The sequence below is a fragment of the Myotis myotis genome, unplaced genomic scaffold (assembly GCF_014108235.1).
Source record: "Myotis myotis isolate mMyoMyo1 unplaced genomic scaffold, mMyoMyo1.p scaffold_m19_p_12, whole genome shotgun sequence".
Classification (NCBI taxonomy): domain Eukaryota; kingdom Metazoa; phylum Chordata; class Mammalia; order Chiroptera; family Vespertilionidae; genus Myotis; species Myotis myotis.
The window spans coordinates 22881037-22897306 of NW_023416316.1; the positions used below are offsets into that span (position 1 = coordinate 22881037).

At 41.0% G+C, this 16270-nt stretch overlaps 1 protein-coding gene across 2 annotated transcripts in view; it reads right to left on the bottom strand.

Annotated features, from left to right (window-relative positions):
* Positions 1-16270, bottom strand: part of PLPPR1 (phospholipid phosphatase related 1) — a 191939-nt gene that overhangs the window by 18097 nt on the left and 157572 nt on the right. For both annotated transcript variants that reach the window (XM_036330185.1, XM_036330184.1), the window contains exon 4: positions 4749-4881. In XM_036330185.1, the coding sequence (XP_036186078.1) occupies positions 4749-4881 (133 nt within the window). The remainder of the gene's footprint in view (positions 1-4748; positions 4882-16270) is intronic.

A 16270-nucleotide genomic window follows, 5' to 3' on the forward strand; every position in this document is an offset into this window, starting at 1 on the left:
TGATTAGCATGATGGGAAGACAGGAAAATGCTTTCTCCTTAACACGCCTTATTCACACGAGAAGTTTCCTAATGAAGATTGCTTATCTGTAGTTACCATGTCCATCTCATTTTCTTGCAAGGACATACTGAGCTGGAGAGATGTTTGATTAGGACTGCCACGGATACTAGAAAATAGTAATAATAAAGATAAAATAATGGAAGTTAATACACTGTGCTTAGTATGTACTAGGTATTGTTCTAAATACTTCAAAGTATTACTGCTCTTAATCCCCACCACAATTCTATGAGGTAGACACTATTATTATTTCCACATTTCACCAATGAAGAAATTGAGGCATAGAGAGGTCAAATAACATGACCAAGTTCACACAGCTAATAAGTAGCAGAGCTGAGATTAGAAACTAAATAGTATGGCTATAAATCCATACATTTAATCATTACCCTCTACGCTTATACTTTAATGTTCTTTAAAAAATATGGGTAGACATTAGGCCATGAAAAAATCGCTTTAGCTCTGTAGGCTTGGTAACACACACACACACACACACACACACACTGAGAAAATGGGAGGATATAGAGCATGCCCCTGATGAATGTATTGCCTTGAACAACAGAACAAAAATTCCTCGAATTTTTAGCCAGCAATTTTCCACCAAGAATATGACAGAATATCTATATGTAATCACTGAATGAGGCACTTTTCTCATCCCTTAGGCAAGGAATCAGCTTTTTTTAAATAGTGTAATATAAATACCATTGGTGTAAATTGATCTATAGATATCAAATATTATCTTATGCTTCTAAAAGAAGTTTCTGACAGAATTAAATGTATCAGTTCCTTGGATAGTTAATTTCGTAAGTTCAAGATTCTTTGGTCTCGGTCTCCTCTAGACTTCACAAAAACACCCAAGATTGACAGCAGTCTACTTGTCTTGATGACATGGTTTTAATTCTAAGTATAGGTTTTATTTAAATTAATTAATCTGAACCTCAGTTACTTTATATCACAGGTTTATTATGCAAATCATAGAAATAGTTATAAAAACATTTTGTAAATTGTGAGCTATATATAGATGTTATTATTTTTATATCTGAGGAAAGTAGATGCCCTCAGTATTTTAAATAAGTTGATTATAAAAATAGTTTTGAAACAGAGGGAAGAGACAAGAACCCTATAATTCTAACAACTTCAAACAACACATTTAGTATCTTACTCATGATATTAAAAAAATATCCTCTATTTGTCATATTATAACTATTCATCATCATAAGTGAAGATGAAGGATAACTACTTAAAGATGGTGAGTAATCCACTAGAAACACCCCCAAATATTTTTACTAATGAAATAACAAATATACTTCTACTTCCCTGGAGCATAAAATTAAATAATGTTTTTGTGACTTTAAAAAAAGTCTCCACAAGAATATCTTCTTTACTTCCCACCTCTGAGGACAGCAACTCAGTGCTTTCTCTCTCAAATGTCATTCAAAAGTGAGATTTGTTCTCTGCACTGAGCAGAGTAACCCCAAACAGCCTCATCACACTTCCTGGGCCTTGAGCAGAGGCTAATCCTGGCTATGCCTTTTAGATCAACTAAGGCTCTCAGCTTCAGCGTACCTCCCCTCCTTGCACCCTTGCTCTCCATCCACAGGGCCAATCCTGATATGTAGTAGGGAGTACCAAACATCTTTTTAAATAAATATATTTTTATTGATTTCAGAGAGGGAGAGAGAGATAGAAACGTCAATGATGAGAATCACTGATTGGCCCTGCAGGCCCCACACTGGTGATTGAGCCCACAACCTGAGCATGTGCCCCACCGGGAACTGAACTGTGACCTCCTGATTCACAGGTTGATGCTCAACCACTGAGCCAGGCCAGGCAGAAGTAACCAACAGCTTAGTCTCAAAGTCTGGTGGCTTGCCTACTCATGGAGTCTGGATGCTGAGGTTCCATTTACTTCCCCTAAGATCCATCTTGGCTTTTCGACCTGATCGATGTATCTTTTCTTCAACTCTGGTTCCTGCTGCTGAGTCTAGAAATACCTCCACCTGGGTTGCTCCTGACATTTTTCTTTTAAACTCTTATCTCAGAACTAAAGTTGGGTGCCTGGGCACTGAAAATTACTTTTAGAGCACCCACCAGCCTCAGCTTCCTCAATCAGCACATGGAGCTAGCCTAGTTCACTAGGCACTTGGTTGGCTGGGATGGTCCCTGTCCTATGACGTCACTGCCACCTTTAGACAGTTCTCATTGTAAAACAGGTTCTCCCACCCCATTTAAAACTGCATATCTGCCTCCACAAACTCCTTATTTCCCTTTTCTACATTATTATTTTCCCCTATAGCACTTTTCCAACAAACGCTATAATTTACTTATTTGTTTAATGTCTGGTTTCTCCCACGAGAATACAAATTCAATGAGGAACAAATCTCTTTCTATTTGGCTCACTAATATGTCTTTAATACCCCAATCAGTGCCTAACGTATAATACATGCCCAACAAATTATTCACTCAAGGTTGAATGAATATGATCAGTTTCCAAGTTTCTATAATTGAAGTATAGAAAGTAAATGCAAGTAGAAATGGATTGATTGAATCAAATAAAGTCTCTTTTCAGATAAAGTACATTTTAATGACTTTCAAAACTGAGAAGGATTTTCTAGTGCTTGAAAAGGCTAACATTAGACTTGTCTCAGGGTATCAATTCTTATAACCATAAAATACTATGACCTTTGAAACTGCATTTAAAGTATTCATGCTTCATTTAGATCACACTTAATTTATGGCAATTAATTAGTGTTACATGAATTAACTATTTACCATGGGACTTTCTATTCTGCCCAGTGCTACCAATTCCTTAGACCTGACCTAAATGGCAGAAGACTTGCTTGGAATGTAATTAAGTTTTTATTAGAAATAATAATAAAGCACTTATGTGATTCCAAATGAAAAGCCAACAATAAATAGCTTCTGGGTAACAGGCTATTTTAGGTGCTAACAGTCTAATCTTAGCATATTTGCATCCATTTTTTTTTCTTTAACTAAAAAAAAAAAAAAAAAAAAGGTAGTTATTCAGGAAGAGAAAGTTAGTTTATTTTCTTCTATATGAAACAACCCAAAAACCCTCAGCGAATTCTAATGCTTTTCAATATTAAATTAAAAAGTTACTATTGGATAATTGATATTTACATGAAAATATTTATTCAAGTATATCTGTGTATGAAAAGGATATAACTCAACTTATCTTCATGAATTTGGGGGAAAATGTGACTTCTTTATTTTGTTTTGCTGCTGAAAAAGCAAAATATAGGTGCTTATCTTTTGAGAATTTAAATCTTTGTATTGTTCTTCAATGTCATGCAATACCAAAGGAAATGGTATAAGGGAAGGGAAGGAGAGTGAAGAAATGAGAAAAGGGAGCACCCTGGTCAAATTTGTTAGTTCAGTCAATGCCTTTTCTTCCTTCACACATCATGTACATGAAATCTAAGAAATTATACAAGGTTTAGAAATGGGTAGAGGAGTTTAGTTATGAGCGTCTATACATAATGCCTGGGAGGTGGGACATCTTATAATGATAATCTTGGGAAAAAATGTATTGTTGGATTTGTGAATCCAAGGAATTCAATCCTCCCTGGCAAGGTCAACACAATAACATTTATCTACAGGAGGAGATGGCTTAATTAGAATGTTTTCCCCTTGACTTTGCTATTCTTGTCATTTTCTCATTTAACATTGAATTTGGATCTGTGGAATGGGGTGAGGGGCTATCTGTTGAAGTCTATGCCACACAGACTAGAGAAGACAAGGAACTGGAGACCTGCGGTGCCACTTTCAGCAGTGCTTTGTACATTGGAGATGATGTTAAAGAACGGGGCCATCTTTCTGAATAGCCTTTATTTTGCCACCCCTCTTTTTTTTAAAAAATAATGATTAGCTAAGTTTCTTATTTTAAAATTATACATATTCATGATAAAAAATTGGAAAATACAGAACAACAGAAAGCAAAATAATAAAAATTATTCACCCATTATCCTACAAGACAAAAGAGACAACAGTTAACTTTGAGCACATTTCCCTTTAATTTTTTTCTGAGATGCACATACACAAACAAATACAGATGCACATACCACATACATACATTTATATAACGTGGTATCCTTTTTATTTTGAAATAATTATAGATTCATAGTGTCTTGACTTTTTTTCACATAACATTGTACCCTGAATATTTCTCCTTTCATTAATAATTCTTACAAATACCATTTTCTGAGGTTGCAACTCATCGTGGTAGCATTATTTTTAAAAATTGTATTATTATATATTTCTAATTTATATTATGATAAAGTAATTTTAGTCCATAAAAAGTTATCTATATCTCTGATAATTTCCCTTGGACAGATACTTTAAAGTGGAATGTTGGGTTTAAAATAACAGTTATTTTTAAGACCATTGAAATATATTGTCAAATCACTATGCAGCAAGGTGTATCAACTTAGCCTTCCCAGAAATCTATTAGAATCCCAAGTTTCTTCTCATCCTTGGTAGCAAAAGCATTATTTTTGTTAAAATAAGTACCTCTCCGCTTCAAGGATCAAAAATGTGACTTGGCGCTATGACCAGGCTCAGTGTCTGCACTTGGTAAAAGCCTCAAAGCACCTGGCTCCAGTGGGTTTGTCTTTACTAAGTTTAGTAGGTTTTACCCATAAGCGTGACTCAGTTCAGCGCGCTCTTGTACTCACCTATGAACCTTACGATCCTTCGGAGTAAGGGGTTCAGGTAACAGCATTCTCCGGTTAGAATCGTTTTCTCCTGGGCAATCAGAGATTCTCGGGTTGACTTTATGAAATACATGGATATCTCACCAATAAAAATCTGCAGAAGGAAGGTGTATGAAATGTCAAATTGGAGAGCTGTCTGATAGAAAAGACCAGTGGATTCACCAACAACACAAAGAGCTTCTGAGGCTCCAGAATCCTTTTAAAAGATATCACGTTGGGGAGGTGGAGAGGTAAAGAATAGTTTGCATTTGAACTTGTTGAGAGTATTAGAGAAAGCAATAATTAATCTCAGATCACTTTCAGACTATAACATTAAATCCTAAGGCCATAAAACATCAGTTAAAATAAAGAATTGTAATAGAATTTACGACAAGGTTTATTCATGCTGGGATTGAATTATTTTTTAACTCCATATGTGAGTTGCAATACTGAGAAATAAGTGGGAAAGCCAGTGTTCCCAACAAGGCACTACATGCACACAGCACAATAAGTTATGACTTCGTGATATGCAATCCTACCTTTATTGACATGATAAAGCCTATTTGAATGTTTGCCTGAGCTACATTTCTCCTCCTCTAAACTGGTTGACTGTCCCTTCTTTATGACTGGCTCCTCTGTCTTGTTATCTTGAACTAATACATGTGCATTATAATTTAAATCATAATGCCTTTGCATAGATTGTAAGCTCCCTCATGACAGAAACGACATCTTATATTTCTTCCTTATGCTTATAGCTCCCAGCACAGTGTACTCCCATTTAAAACAAGGAACTAGCATGAGACAAGTTGTCACCAACTCTGACACTTCCATAATTGAAGACTGAGAACCACCAATGAAGAACAGAAAGTTAATAGTTATCATTGTCTATTAAAAACTAGGTGTCAGGCCCTGGCCAGTTTGGCTCTGTGGATAGAGTGTCGGTCTGCGGACTGAAGGGTCCCAGGTTCGATTCTGGTCAAGGGCAACTACCATGGTTTCGGGCATATCCCCGTTAGGGGGTGTGTAGGAGGCAGCTGATCAATGTTTCTCTCTCATCGATGTTTCTAACTCTCTATTCCTCTCCCTTCCTCTCTGAAATCAATAAAGATTATCTATCTATCTATCTATCTATCTATCTATCTATCTATCTATCTATCTATCTATCTATCTATCTATCTTAGAGGCCCAATGCATGAAATTCCTGCACTGGGGGACCAGGGTCCCTTAGATTGGCCTGCGCCCTCTCGCAGTCGGGACCCCTCAGGGGATAGGCACCTGCTGGGTTAGGCTCGATCCTCCTGGGGATCTGTGAACCAGAAGCCAGGCTCACTGCTCCTTAGCACCACCATGGAGGTGGTAGAGGCTCCTGCCACAGCCACTGTGCTCGCCAGCCGTGAGCCTGGCTTCTGGCTAAGCGGCACTCCCCCTGTGGGAGCACACTGACCACCAGGGGGCCACTCCTGTGTTGAGTGTCTACCCCCTGGTGGTCAGTGCATGTCATAGTGGCCAGTCGTTCCACTGGTCGTTCCGCAGTTTAGTCGATTTGCATATTAGGGTTTTATTATATAGGCCTGGCCGGCGATCAGGGCCGATCTGTGGGGCAACTGGCAGGGCAATCAGGAGACCCCGCTGGCACCTGCCTTGGCTGGCCTGGCACCACCCACTCGCCCGCCCCACCCCCGCTGCCACCATCGGTTGCCTCCCTCTCCAGGGCAACCAGCGCGGTGATTGGGGGGTCCCTGCTGGCACCTGCCTTGGCTGGCCTGGGGTCTGTGGGCTGTGGGCAGCTCCTGCATTGAGCGCCTGCCCCCTGGTCAGTGCATGACATAGCAACTGATTGTTCCACTATTCGTTTCGCTGTTCAGTCAATTTGCATTTATTATATAGGATATATATAAAGATATATATATATATATATATATATATATATATATACACATACACACACACACACACACACACATACATACACAAAACTAGGTGTCAGGCACATTATCATAGCATTTTTCATGTTCATAAGATCCCCAGTGCAGGTATTATTACTCTTGCTGTACTAGTGAAGAACGAAAGTTCAGCAAGAATAAGTAACTGACTATCTAGAGCACACACTGGCACGTGAGGTACCCAGAACAGCTGAGTGCCGAAGTCCACACTTCCCACCACCTCATATGCCACTTTTATTTTCCTAATCCTTTATTTCAACATTGCCTCAGGGCAGTGGTTGGCATACTCATTAGTCAACAGAGCCAAATATCAACAGTACTTCTTCAAAACAGACTCGACCAGGCCGAAAACCGACTTCTGCGCATGGGCCACAAAGTTTCAATCGCACTGTACGCGCGCCGGCACATGGTATTTTGTGAAAGAGCCACACTCAAGGGGCCAAAGAGCCGCATGTGGCTTGAGAGCCGCAGTTTGCCAACTACAGCCCCAGGGGAATGTGATCGGACAGATGCTCTTCTTCGCTTTGTATATCCTGTGGTCTCAGATAAACTCTACCAATGTTTAAGAATTCCCACGCCTTACATTCCCCCGTCATTAATATCTGTTTAGATGAATACAAATAACAATATCGCGAATGGCACATGGGTGATGGAAATTAAACTATAGAATTTTAAAATTGGAATCATTTATAGATGTTTGCCCTTTCCTTTTACAAGTGAGGAAATTGAAAGTCTCGGGGACTTGGCCACACACAGGCAGACTGTGTCTGAAGCAGCTCTAGGATGTGGCCTCTAAATAGACACTGTCACCTGGTTGTGCAGCTAAGATCCCTGAGCTATATGGGGGTTAAATAATTTGTCCACGGTCATCATAGCTAGTAAGTCACAAACCCTAACTTTGAAACCAGGAGAGCCTGGCTCCAGGCTCCAGCGTTCTTCCTCTTAACCACTACACTCTTACTCACTAGTGACTCAGTAAAAATATTTGTTGAATTTGTGTTTAACAATGAGAACATAGAAAACAAAACAAGTTAAATGCAATATGCCTTAATCACTGAAAAACCCATATGACACTAAAGTACAAGGAAGACTAGTAATAGCAGAAATAGAACTGTAGGCAGTCAGAATGGGTGGGAAGTCAATTGGAATAGACAGAAGTCAGGGTCAGACAGGCAAACGATGGGCCAGCATGGATCACCTTGGCCAGTGCTGGAATATTCTGGGCCTAACACCCCTGGGAATTAACAACGAGTTACTGAGCTCTGTCATGTAAAAATACCTGAATGGCTTCAAGAACCCAGTCCTCCCTCTTTGCCCCTAAGACCGATTGCTGCCAAAATAAGATGCCATGGGGCTTTGTTTGTCCCGACTGTTCATGATGGAACTGCATTGCTCTTCTTTATCTTAGTGAACAGATGGGGGTAAATTCATGGATGCTCGGATACAGGGGATAGTATTTCCTTGAGGGAGTTTTATTCCACAGACTAGCTCAGGCATTCTTGTTGTACATGAATCTCTTACCTCGTGTTTCTCCTTTCTAGGTCTTATCGCAAATAATTACATATTATTATTGTTATTCTCTGTTACGGGAAGTCATGCCTCTCTTATTCTCTTTTGCACCCCAGGGGCCTAACCCAGTGGAAGGTACATGGTAATTAATCAATGTTGAATGAATTAAGCATGTCAGAGTAATGAAGGTCTTTTGGAATATAGGTTTAATGAGGAAGATTATAAAAAAAAGAAAAGTGATTTCTATTATTTATCTTTCCAGACTCACTGGAAATGTCACTGCTCTTTTCAAAGCCTTGTCAGGCCCCCTCGGGAAAAGGGAGACCCTGTCTTGTCATTGCTCCCACAATACATCATATAGATCTCTATCCTGACATCTAGCCAATTAGCTACAATTACTGTTTGTATGCCCCTCTTCATTGGACTATGATGTCCTTATGGGAAGAACTTTTGCCTTCCCTGTATGGTACCTAGAACAGGACCAGTATATAGTAGACTTAATATTTGTTGAACAAATAAAACATTGAATTTTTAGAGGTTCTTCTTATGGATAGAACCCTCTGACCTTAATTTCTCTGAAGATGAACACTGCAGGAAATTCCTAATATGGACTAGACAACATGCAATTAGTGGTGTATTGCTTAAGAATAAATAGAAACCAAGGACTAAGGAACACATAGTAAGTGATCTTTTTCAAACAAGATTTACTTATAGATTCATTTTTCATTCACCAGTTTTGGAGAGGGAATCGTCCTAACATTGGAGACACATCTGTGGAGGTTAGGGGAGTGACACAAACAAACTAAAAGAACAAAAGCATTGCTTGCCACAGCCATTTCAGATGAAAACATTCTTACTGTATAGGAAAGAGCTCTGCAAATTCTAGAAGTTCTACATTCATTGAAGCTTTCTACTACTCGTGCAAGAGGGCAAAAAAGCAAGAAAATGGCTCTGGCTGGTGTGTCCAGTGGTTAGAGCGTTGGCCTGAGCACTGAAGGGTCATGGGTTCAATTTCCAGTCAATGGCATGTATCTAGCTTGTGGTTCGCTCCCCACCCCTGGTCAGGGTGTGTGTGGGAGGCAACCAGTGGTTGTCTCCCATGGATGTTTCTCTCTATTTTTCCCTCCCTCCCTCCCTCCCGTCCCCCCTCCCTCCCTTCATCTCTCTGAAAGCAATGGAAAAAGTATCCTCAAGTGAGGATTAAAAAAAAAGGCAAGAAGATATGTGAGAAAATCTATACACAACCTATTCTTGTTAAAAAGTACATGTACAGCCCTGGCCAGTTTGGCTCAGTGGATAGAGCATCAGCCTGCGGACTGAAGGGTCCAGGATTCTATTCCAGTCAAGGGCACATGCCTGGGTTGCGGGCTCGATCCCCAGTGGAGGGTGTGCATGAGGCAGCCAATCAATAATTCTCTCACCATTGATATTTCTATCTCTCTCTCCCTCTCTGAAATCAATCAATAAATATATATATTTAAAGTACATTAAAAAAAACCTGAAACAAAATCACTTCAAGGTATAGTAGACCAAATAGAACTTAGGCAAAAGGATATGGGGTTCAAATAAATCCATAAGTGAAATGTCTCAAGACTCTCATGTCAAAGTGATTAGCAGCACACAAAAAAATATTACCAATAGCCAACAATATTCAAACCACAATTGAGGTATGAAGCATAAAAAAAAAATCAGAGCAAGGATATCTATACTAATCTATATATTTAGTTATTGACCTAATGCCTAGAATATATTAAGTGATAATGAATGTTTACAAAAGAAAGGAAGAAAGGAAGGGAGGGAGGAAGGGGGGTCATCTTACACTTTGTTAGGAAGCTCTTCCTAGTGTTTAGTTAAGGCTGATAGGAAACAATCTAGCTCTTGGTCCCAGTGAGTGGGCTTCATGGATGTTCATTTTCCTGACCACACATAGGGTGCTATTTCTCCATCCACTGGATCCCATAGTCTCATCTAGGGCCTGATTCTGCTTGGAGAAAGGGAGAGGGAGGATTCTTCCTGATCAGGGGAAGGGGTCTCCTTTCCTGCCAGGCCTCCAGCCCACGTTGGATGCCATTTAGCACATTGTGTCAGATTTATGACTCTGATTTTGGCAATGGCTGGGTTCCTCCATCTGTATCGTTGCCACACACACTCTGCCTCTATCTACCACTCTGTTCAGAGAGCAGCTGGGGCATGTGGGATGCACCATGTGTTCCATTCTGGCTGCCCTATTATGGCCTTTCTCATTGTTAGCTGACAAACATCGTATCACTCATGGCAAATGAGAACACCCTCTGGTGAGAAATCATCAAGGCCAAACTCTAGATCTGGCAATGAATGAACTGCAAATGGATTCCATTAGTGCATTTCTCACCCCCCAGCTATACCTGCAATAATCCCTAGGGACAAAAGACATTTAGATAACAGTAAATATTCTTTAAAGTAATGAGGTAACGATTCTATCTTGATAAAGTTGTCTTTAAAATATGGAAACCCAAATGGCAAATAAATAAATAACCCTAGAATGTAGTATATCAGTTTGGTGTGCTATCTTTTAGACTTCACTTCTTCACAATGTTTTATAGGAGATCTGGTGAGTGATTAATAAGTGATATAAATGCAAAATATTTAAGGAACAGTTTTTAGATTTCAAATTATAAACAGTCTACAGAAAAGAATACACACTGTAAGATGTATTATAATTCTATATTGTAACAGGGATTCACTCCATGTTGTATGTAGTTGTCATTAAAAAGGGCATTTAGAATTACTGGAATATATGTTTTAGGTGCACATACATGCTAGGTGTAGCTCTGATAATTGGCAAGGTCAAAGTCAGTGCTGTTTTTTGACTGCGGGCTGTGAAGTTGAAATTACGGCTCTCTTCCTTCTTGATGTGTGACTTTGGGGAAGTAATTGAATCTTTTTAAGCCTCACTTTCCCCCCTTTGTTCATGATATTGAACATGAGGGTAATAACTGTTGTAGAAAATTGTTGAGAGTATTAAAAAATATGTCAAAACATCTATAAGTGCTCAAAGCATGATTGTTGCCTTTGCTTCCTGGTCTATCTAGGTAAGTATGCCTGTTGGAATTGATTTTTAAAAAATCATTGGCCTTGGTCCTGCAGCCAGGAGCCATGGTGTGGCTCCAGCTCTGCATTGCTCCAACCAGGTGTTTGACCTGGAACCTCTCTGCGCCTCAGTTTCTGATCTGTCATTCTGTCAGGCTCTCATCTGTTGGACTAGAAGACCATGAAGGTTCCTTTGCAGCTCCAACATCTTTGCTTTATGATAGGAGCTGACAAGAGAGGCTGATTAAGGGAAACTGAAATCACATCGCGGGCTTCAATCTCAGCCCTGTCGGTTAAGCTCTCCAGGCCCAGCGTGGAACTTATATATCCAGTTACTGACCTAATGCCTAGAATATGTTAGTGATAATGTTTCTCTTCCCTTGAAGCAAAGTAGACGCAGCCTCACACTCCTGATGTCCTGATCCACTGGGTTCCTGAAGGACAGCAGAGGCTGGCAGTCCCCTCTCTGAGTTTTGCTCTGAAGAAGAGGAGAGGGTTCTTTCCACATGTCCCAATATTAATGTCTAAGTGGCTTCAGAGCTTTCAGTCCTGGAAATTTTTATTTATAAATTTTTTTGTTAATCCTCATCTGAGTGTATTTTTCCATTGATTTTAAGAGAGAGTGGAAGGGAGGGAGAGAGACAGAAAGAGAAACATTGTTTTGAGAGAGACACATCGGTTGGTTGCCACACCCACACACCCCGACCAGGGCCAGGGTGCAACCGAGGTACGTGCCCTTGACCGGAATTGAACCCGGGACCCTTTAGCGCCTGGGCTTATATCTATCCTCGGAGCCAAACCGGCTAGGGCAGTCCCAGGGATTTTTAGAAGCTTCCAATGTGCTTTCTGAGAAGCTTCCATAGGCATGAGCATTTCCAAGACGAACAGACATGGTTTTTGCTGTAGGTTTTATTTAAAAGTGACACAGGAGATTTTTTTTTTAATGGGTAGCTTTTTACAAAAATATATATTTTATTGATTTTTTACAGAGAGGAAGGGAGAGGGATAGAGAATTAGAAACATCGATGAGAGAGAAACATCCATCAGCTGCCTCCTGCACACCCCCTACTGGGGATGTGCCCCCAACCAAGGTACATGCCCTTGACCGGAATTGAACCTGGGACCCTTGAGTCCACAGGCCTTCGCTCTATCCACTGAGCCAAACCGGTCAGGGCCTAGGAGATTTTTATACATGTAGACTATGCTCCAGTCCTGCCTGCCAATGTCTTCATACTCTGCTTAAATCTTTCCTGCTGGGTGTCACTGGCCAACCAGGTCTGCAGAGAGGGGCTGGTCCTCTCACTGCTCAGTTTTGGTTGTTTTAAGAGCTCTTGACTTCTGCTTCATCACACCTAAGTGTAAATAAAGAAAGTCAGCTCGAGGCACTTCTTATGTTTTTCAAAGCTCAAGGCTTGCGCTAGAATCAAGGTCACTGGGATGATGGATGGCATTTTGAAAATCGTTCAGCAACTGAGATAATAAGTGTTTCATCGATTGCAGCCTCCCTGCTGGTCTTAATCCAGGGGCTGCATCTACCCATTCAGAAGGCTGTCTTAAATTCACACTGGTTAGAAAATGTAGCTCCAAAGTGATACCCTACATTTCTAAAGCACAGTCGTCTCTTATGCCTTTTTTTCTGGACAGTGGATACAAGAGAAATGGGAATTTAAAATGAGTTAGTTAAAATACTGCTCTCAATAAAAAGTAAAATGCGTGATGATCACCAAGGAAATTGATCCGCATGTCTTTTCGGCAAACAATAGTCTTTTGAAGACATGCATGATCAAAGCTCCTTAAAACGGTCACTAGTCACTGACCATTAGAAGAGCTATCTCGAAGGTGGCAAGCAAATCTCCCTGTGGAACAATGTCAGGGCAGAAAACAATCTGTAAAGGAATTGAGAGCACTCACGGACTGAACACGGGGAAATGAATTTGTTTCTTTACATCGTTTTTAAAATTAAATCTTTATTGTTAAAAGTATTATACATGTCCTCTTTTTGCCCCCATAAGCCCCTTCTAGCCGGCCCCATCCACCACCCCAGGCCTTCACCACCCTATTGTCTGTGTCTATGGGTTAAAAATTCACGTAAATCTTTCCCAGAAAAAATTGAAAAATTGTATATTAGCAACAAAGAAAGTATGCTTATGGGAAAAAACAACAACAATAACAAAACAAAAACACAAAAAAACCACACAAAAAAGTCCTGTGGTAACGTACAAAAGGAAAAAAGATGTGAATTATGAGGCCTTAAAAGGGCTTTCAACAGATGAGATGCTCAGAGCCTGGAAGGGGCGGATGAGGAGGCAGGACAAGGTCCTACAATGGCCCCTTGCTTCAGCAGCTGTGCGCGCAGCAGCCCGCACACAGACTTGCATTTACTGAGCCCACTCTGTGATCCACAGTGTGCTTGGGGCTTTTATATTCACTGTGAGAGCTTACAGCCCCGACACCCCCTAAGTGAAGGTTCATAACTTCCTCCACATTGAGCCTTTCTACCAAACTGTGCTTGTCCCTTCCTTCCCTGGGAAATTCTAGCGGAGCTTGTGCGTGCGTGCACACTGCATGCAAATGGCGGGCTGTCCCAGTTCTCTCCGCTGGGTGTCAAATGCTCTGCAGCTTCAATGCTAAATACTCCCCTGTTAGTTTGTTGTGAGGCCAGGAAAAAGGTTTAATAGCCATTTTCTCATGCCCTGTGGCACTGGAGCGGAGATCAAATAAGGGTAAATCAGATTCTCTGCCCAGTTAAATCCTCTTATCTAAACGGCTCTCTGCCTTGGACTACGAGTGGCTGAGTTTATTGAGGAGGCCCGAGGCAGTAGTCAGCCAGGGTTTCCAAGCTGGTCCGAGTGCGCCCTGTAGATTTCTGGGAAGCGTGGGCCACCACTTTTAGCTGAAGGGTTCTGGACACAATAAATCCTCCAAGCTCTAACTGTTTGTTTCTGAAGGTCTGGGTCAGCAGGGCCTGTCCCTGTGCAGTTTCTCCCACGTGATCTTGCCTCAACACGACGCTGATCTTTTTTGACAAAGCACAAAGGAGAAATAGGAAGTGACAGGTCAAACACGTTGTTGTTTTCCTGTGTCTTTCTTGTGCGTCCCGGCAGTTTAAATGGGGCTGTGGATGTGCGTCCACAGAGACACAGTGCAGTGTAGGGTGCTAGGTGTTCCTCTGGGGAATGTGCTTGAGAATGCAGAGAAAACCAAGGGCTGGTCTAGTTCGAGCTACTTTTTTGAACATTGCCATTAGTGCCACACGAATGCGTTACCCCAGAGGACCCCTGCCTGCTTTTGACTCCAGGGAAAATAGGATATACGTTTAAGGAGGAATAAAAAAAAAATAAAGAGAACATAACCAAAAAGCTACAGTTCTATGAAACACCTGACCAGGTACAGGATTGTAAAATTAAACTCCAGAAAGAAAGTTTAGACCTGGGGCTCGAGAATCTGACATTTGGAGCCTATCGATCAGAAAGCTCTTTTCCTAGCTCTCATGAAATATTAGAACTGGAGAGCTCTTGGAGACCATTTAGCCCAACCCTCCTCTTATTTACAGACGAGACAGTGAACCCATAGAGCAGTGGTTCTCAACCTTGGCTGCACATTAGAATCACCTGGGAATCTTTTTAAAATCCTGATTTCTGGGCCTCATCCTCTGGAAATTCTGTTTCTTTGTTACTAATGTTGTGGCCCCACCCCATAACAAAGAAACAGAATTTCCGGAGGATGAGGTCCAGAAATCAGGATTTTTAAAAAATATATATTTTATTGATTTTTTACAGAAAGGAAGGGAGAGGGATAGAGAGTTACAAACATCGATCAGCTGCCTCTTGCACATCCCCTACTGGGGATGTGCCCGCAACCAAGGTACATGCCCTTGGCCGGAATTGAACCTGGGACCTTTCAGTCTGCAGGCTGACGCTCTAGCCACTGAGCCAAACTGGTTAGGGCCAGAAATCAGGATTTTAAAAAGATTCCCAGGTGATTCTAATGTGCAGCCAAGGCTGAGAACCATTGACCTAGAGGGAACATGACTTACCAGAGGTCACACAGTCACTGGAGGCAAAGCCATGCTGGGGATCCCTGCCTCACCTGTCAGATCAAACCTGAGTTGGACCACTCTGCAAGGTGAAGAATGAAGGGTGCACACTCAGAAACAGGGCCTGTGCTGAGTTGGCTCTTGGGATCTGTGTCCCCGTGGCCCAATAAAGGCTGCTTTTGGATGAGCCATCCCTACTCCTAGGATGGGGCAGAAGAAATGAACATAGCTCCTTGCTCCCAGGCAATGTCTCTGAGTGTCTGGAGAGTTCTGTGTTTTGACCTGATGCTGCTTGCTTACTTTGTGCTTTGTTTTGACCTTGGGGGGAAGATCAAGCACCATCAGCTGGGTTCAAAGGCCACATGGCTCTCTGCCACGAACGCATCAGCTATAATCAGCCCTGGTTCCTAGCAAAGCCCCTTATTCAGGAAGAAAATAAAAGTGGAGCCAATCTCCGCCCAGTCATACATAGAACTAGCTGGGACCTAGTTCTATTTTTCTATATTTGTTTTTTGACCAGGTGTGGCTATGCTTTTTAGAATTGCCATTTTCAAGTCTTATAAAAGAGTGGTCATTTCATAATTATTGCCAGAAGAACTGGAGTATACCATTTGTTTTAAAATATATTTTTTGATTTGAAAATAATATGCATTCATGCAGAAGTGGAAAGAAATACATAAAAATACTAAAGAGATTTTTAAAAATGAGCTGTACCATTAATACTCAGAGATAATCATTGTAAATTTTAGTTTATTTCTTACTAGTGTTTTTATATATAAGTACACATTTGGGATTATACTTGCAACACGCACAAGGTATCTTCTTAGGGTCTATTAAATATTAAGACCCATAGACAACCACATCCTACACGTGGCCTTGGTCCCCTTGGGAGGAATCATAGCTTGCCCACGGGGCAGCATCACATGCTCCTCTTCAGCACGTGTCCT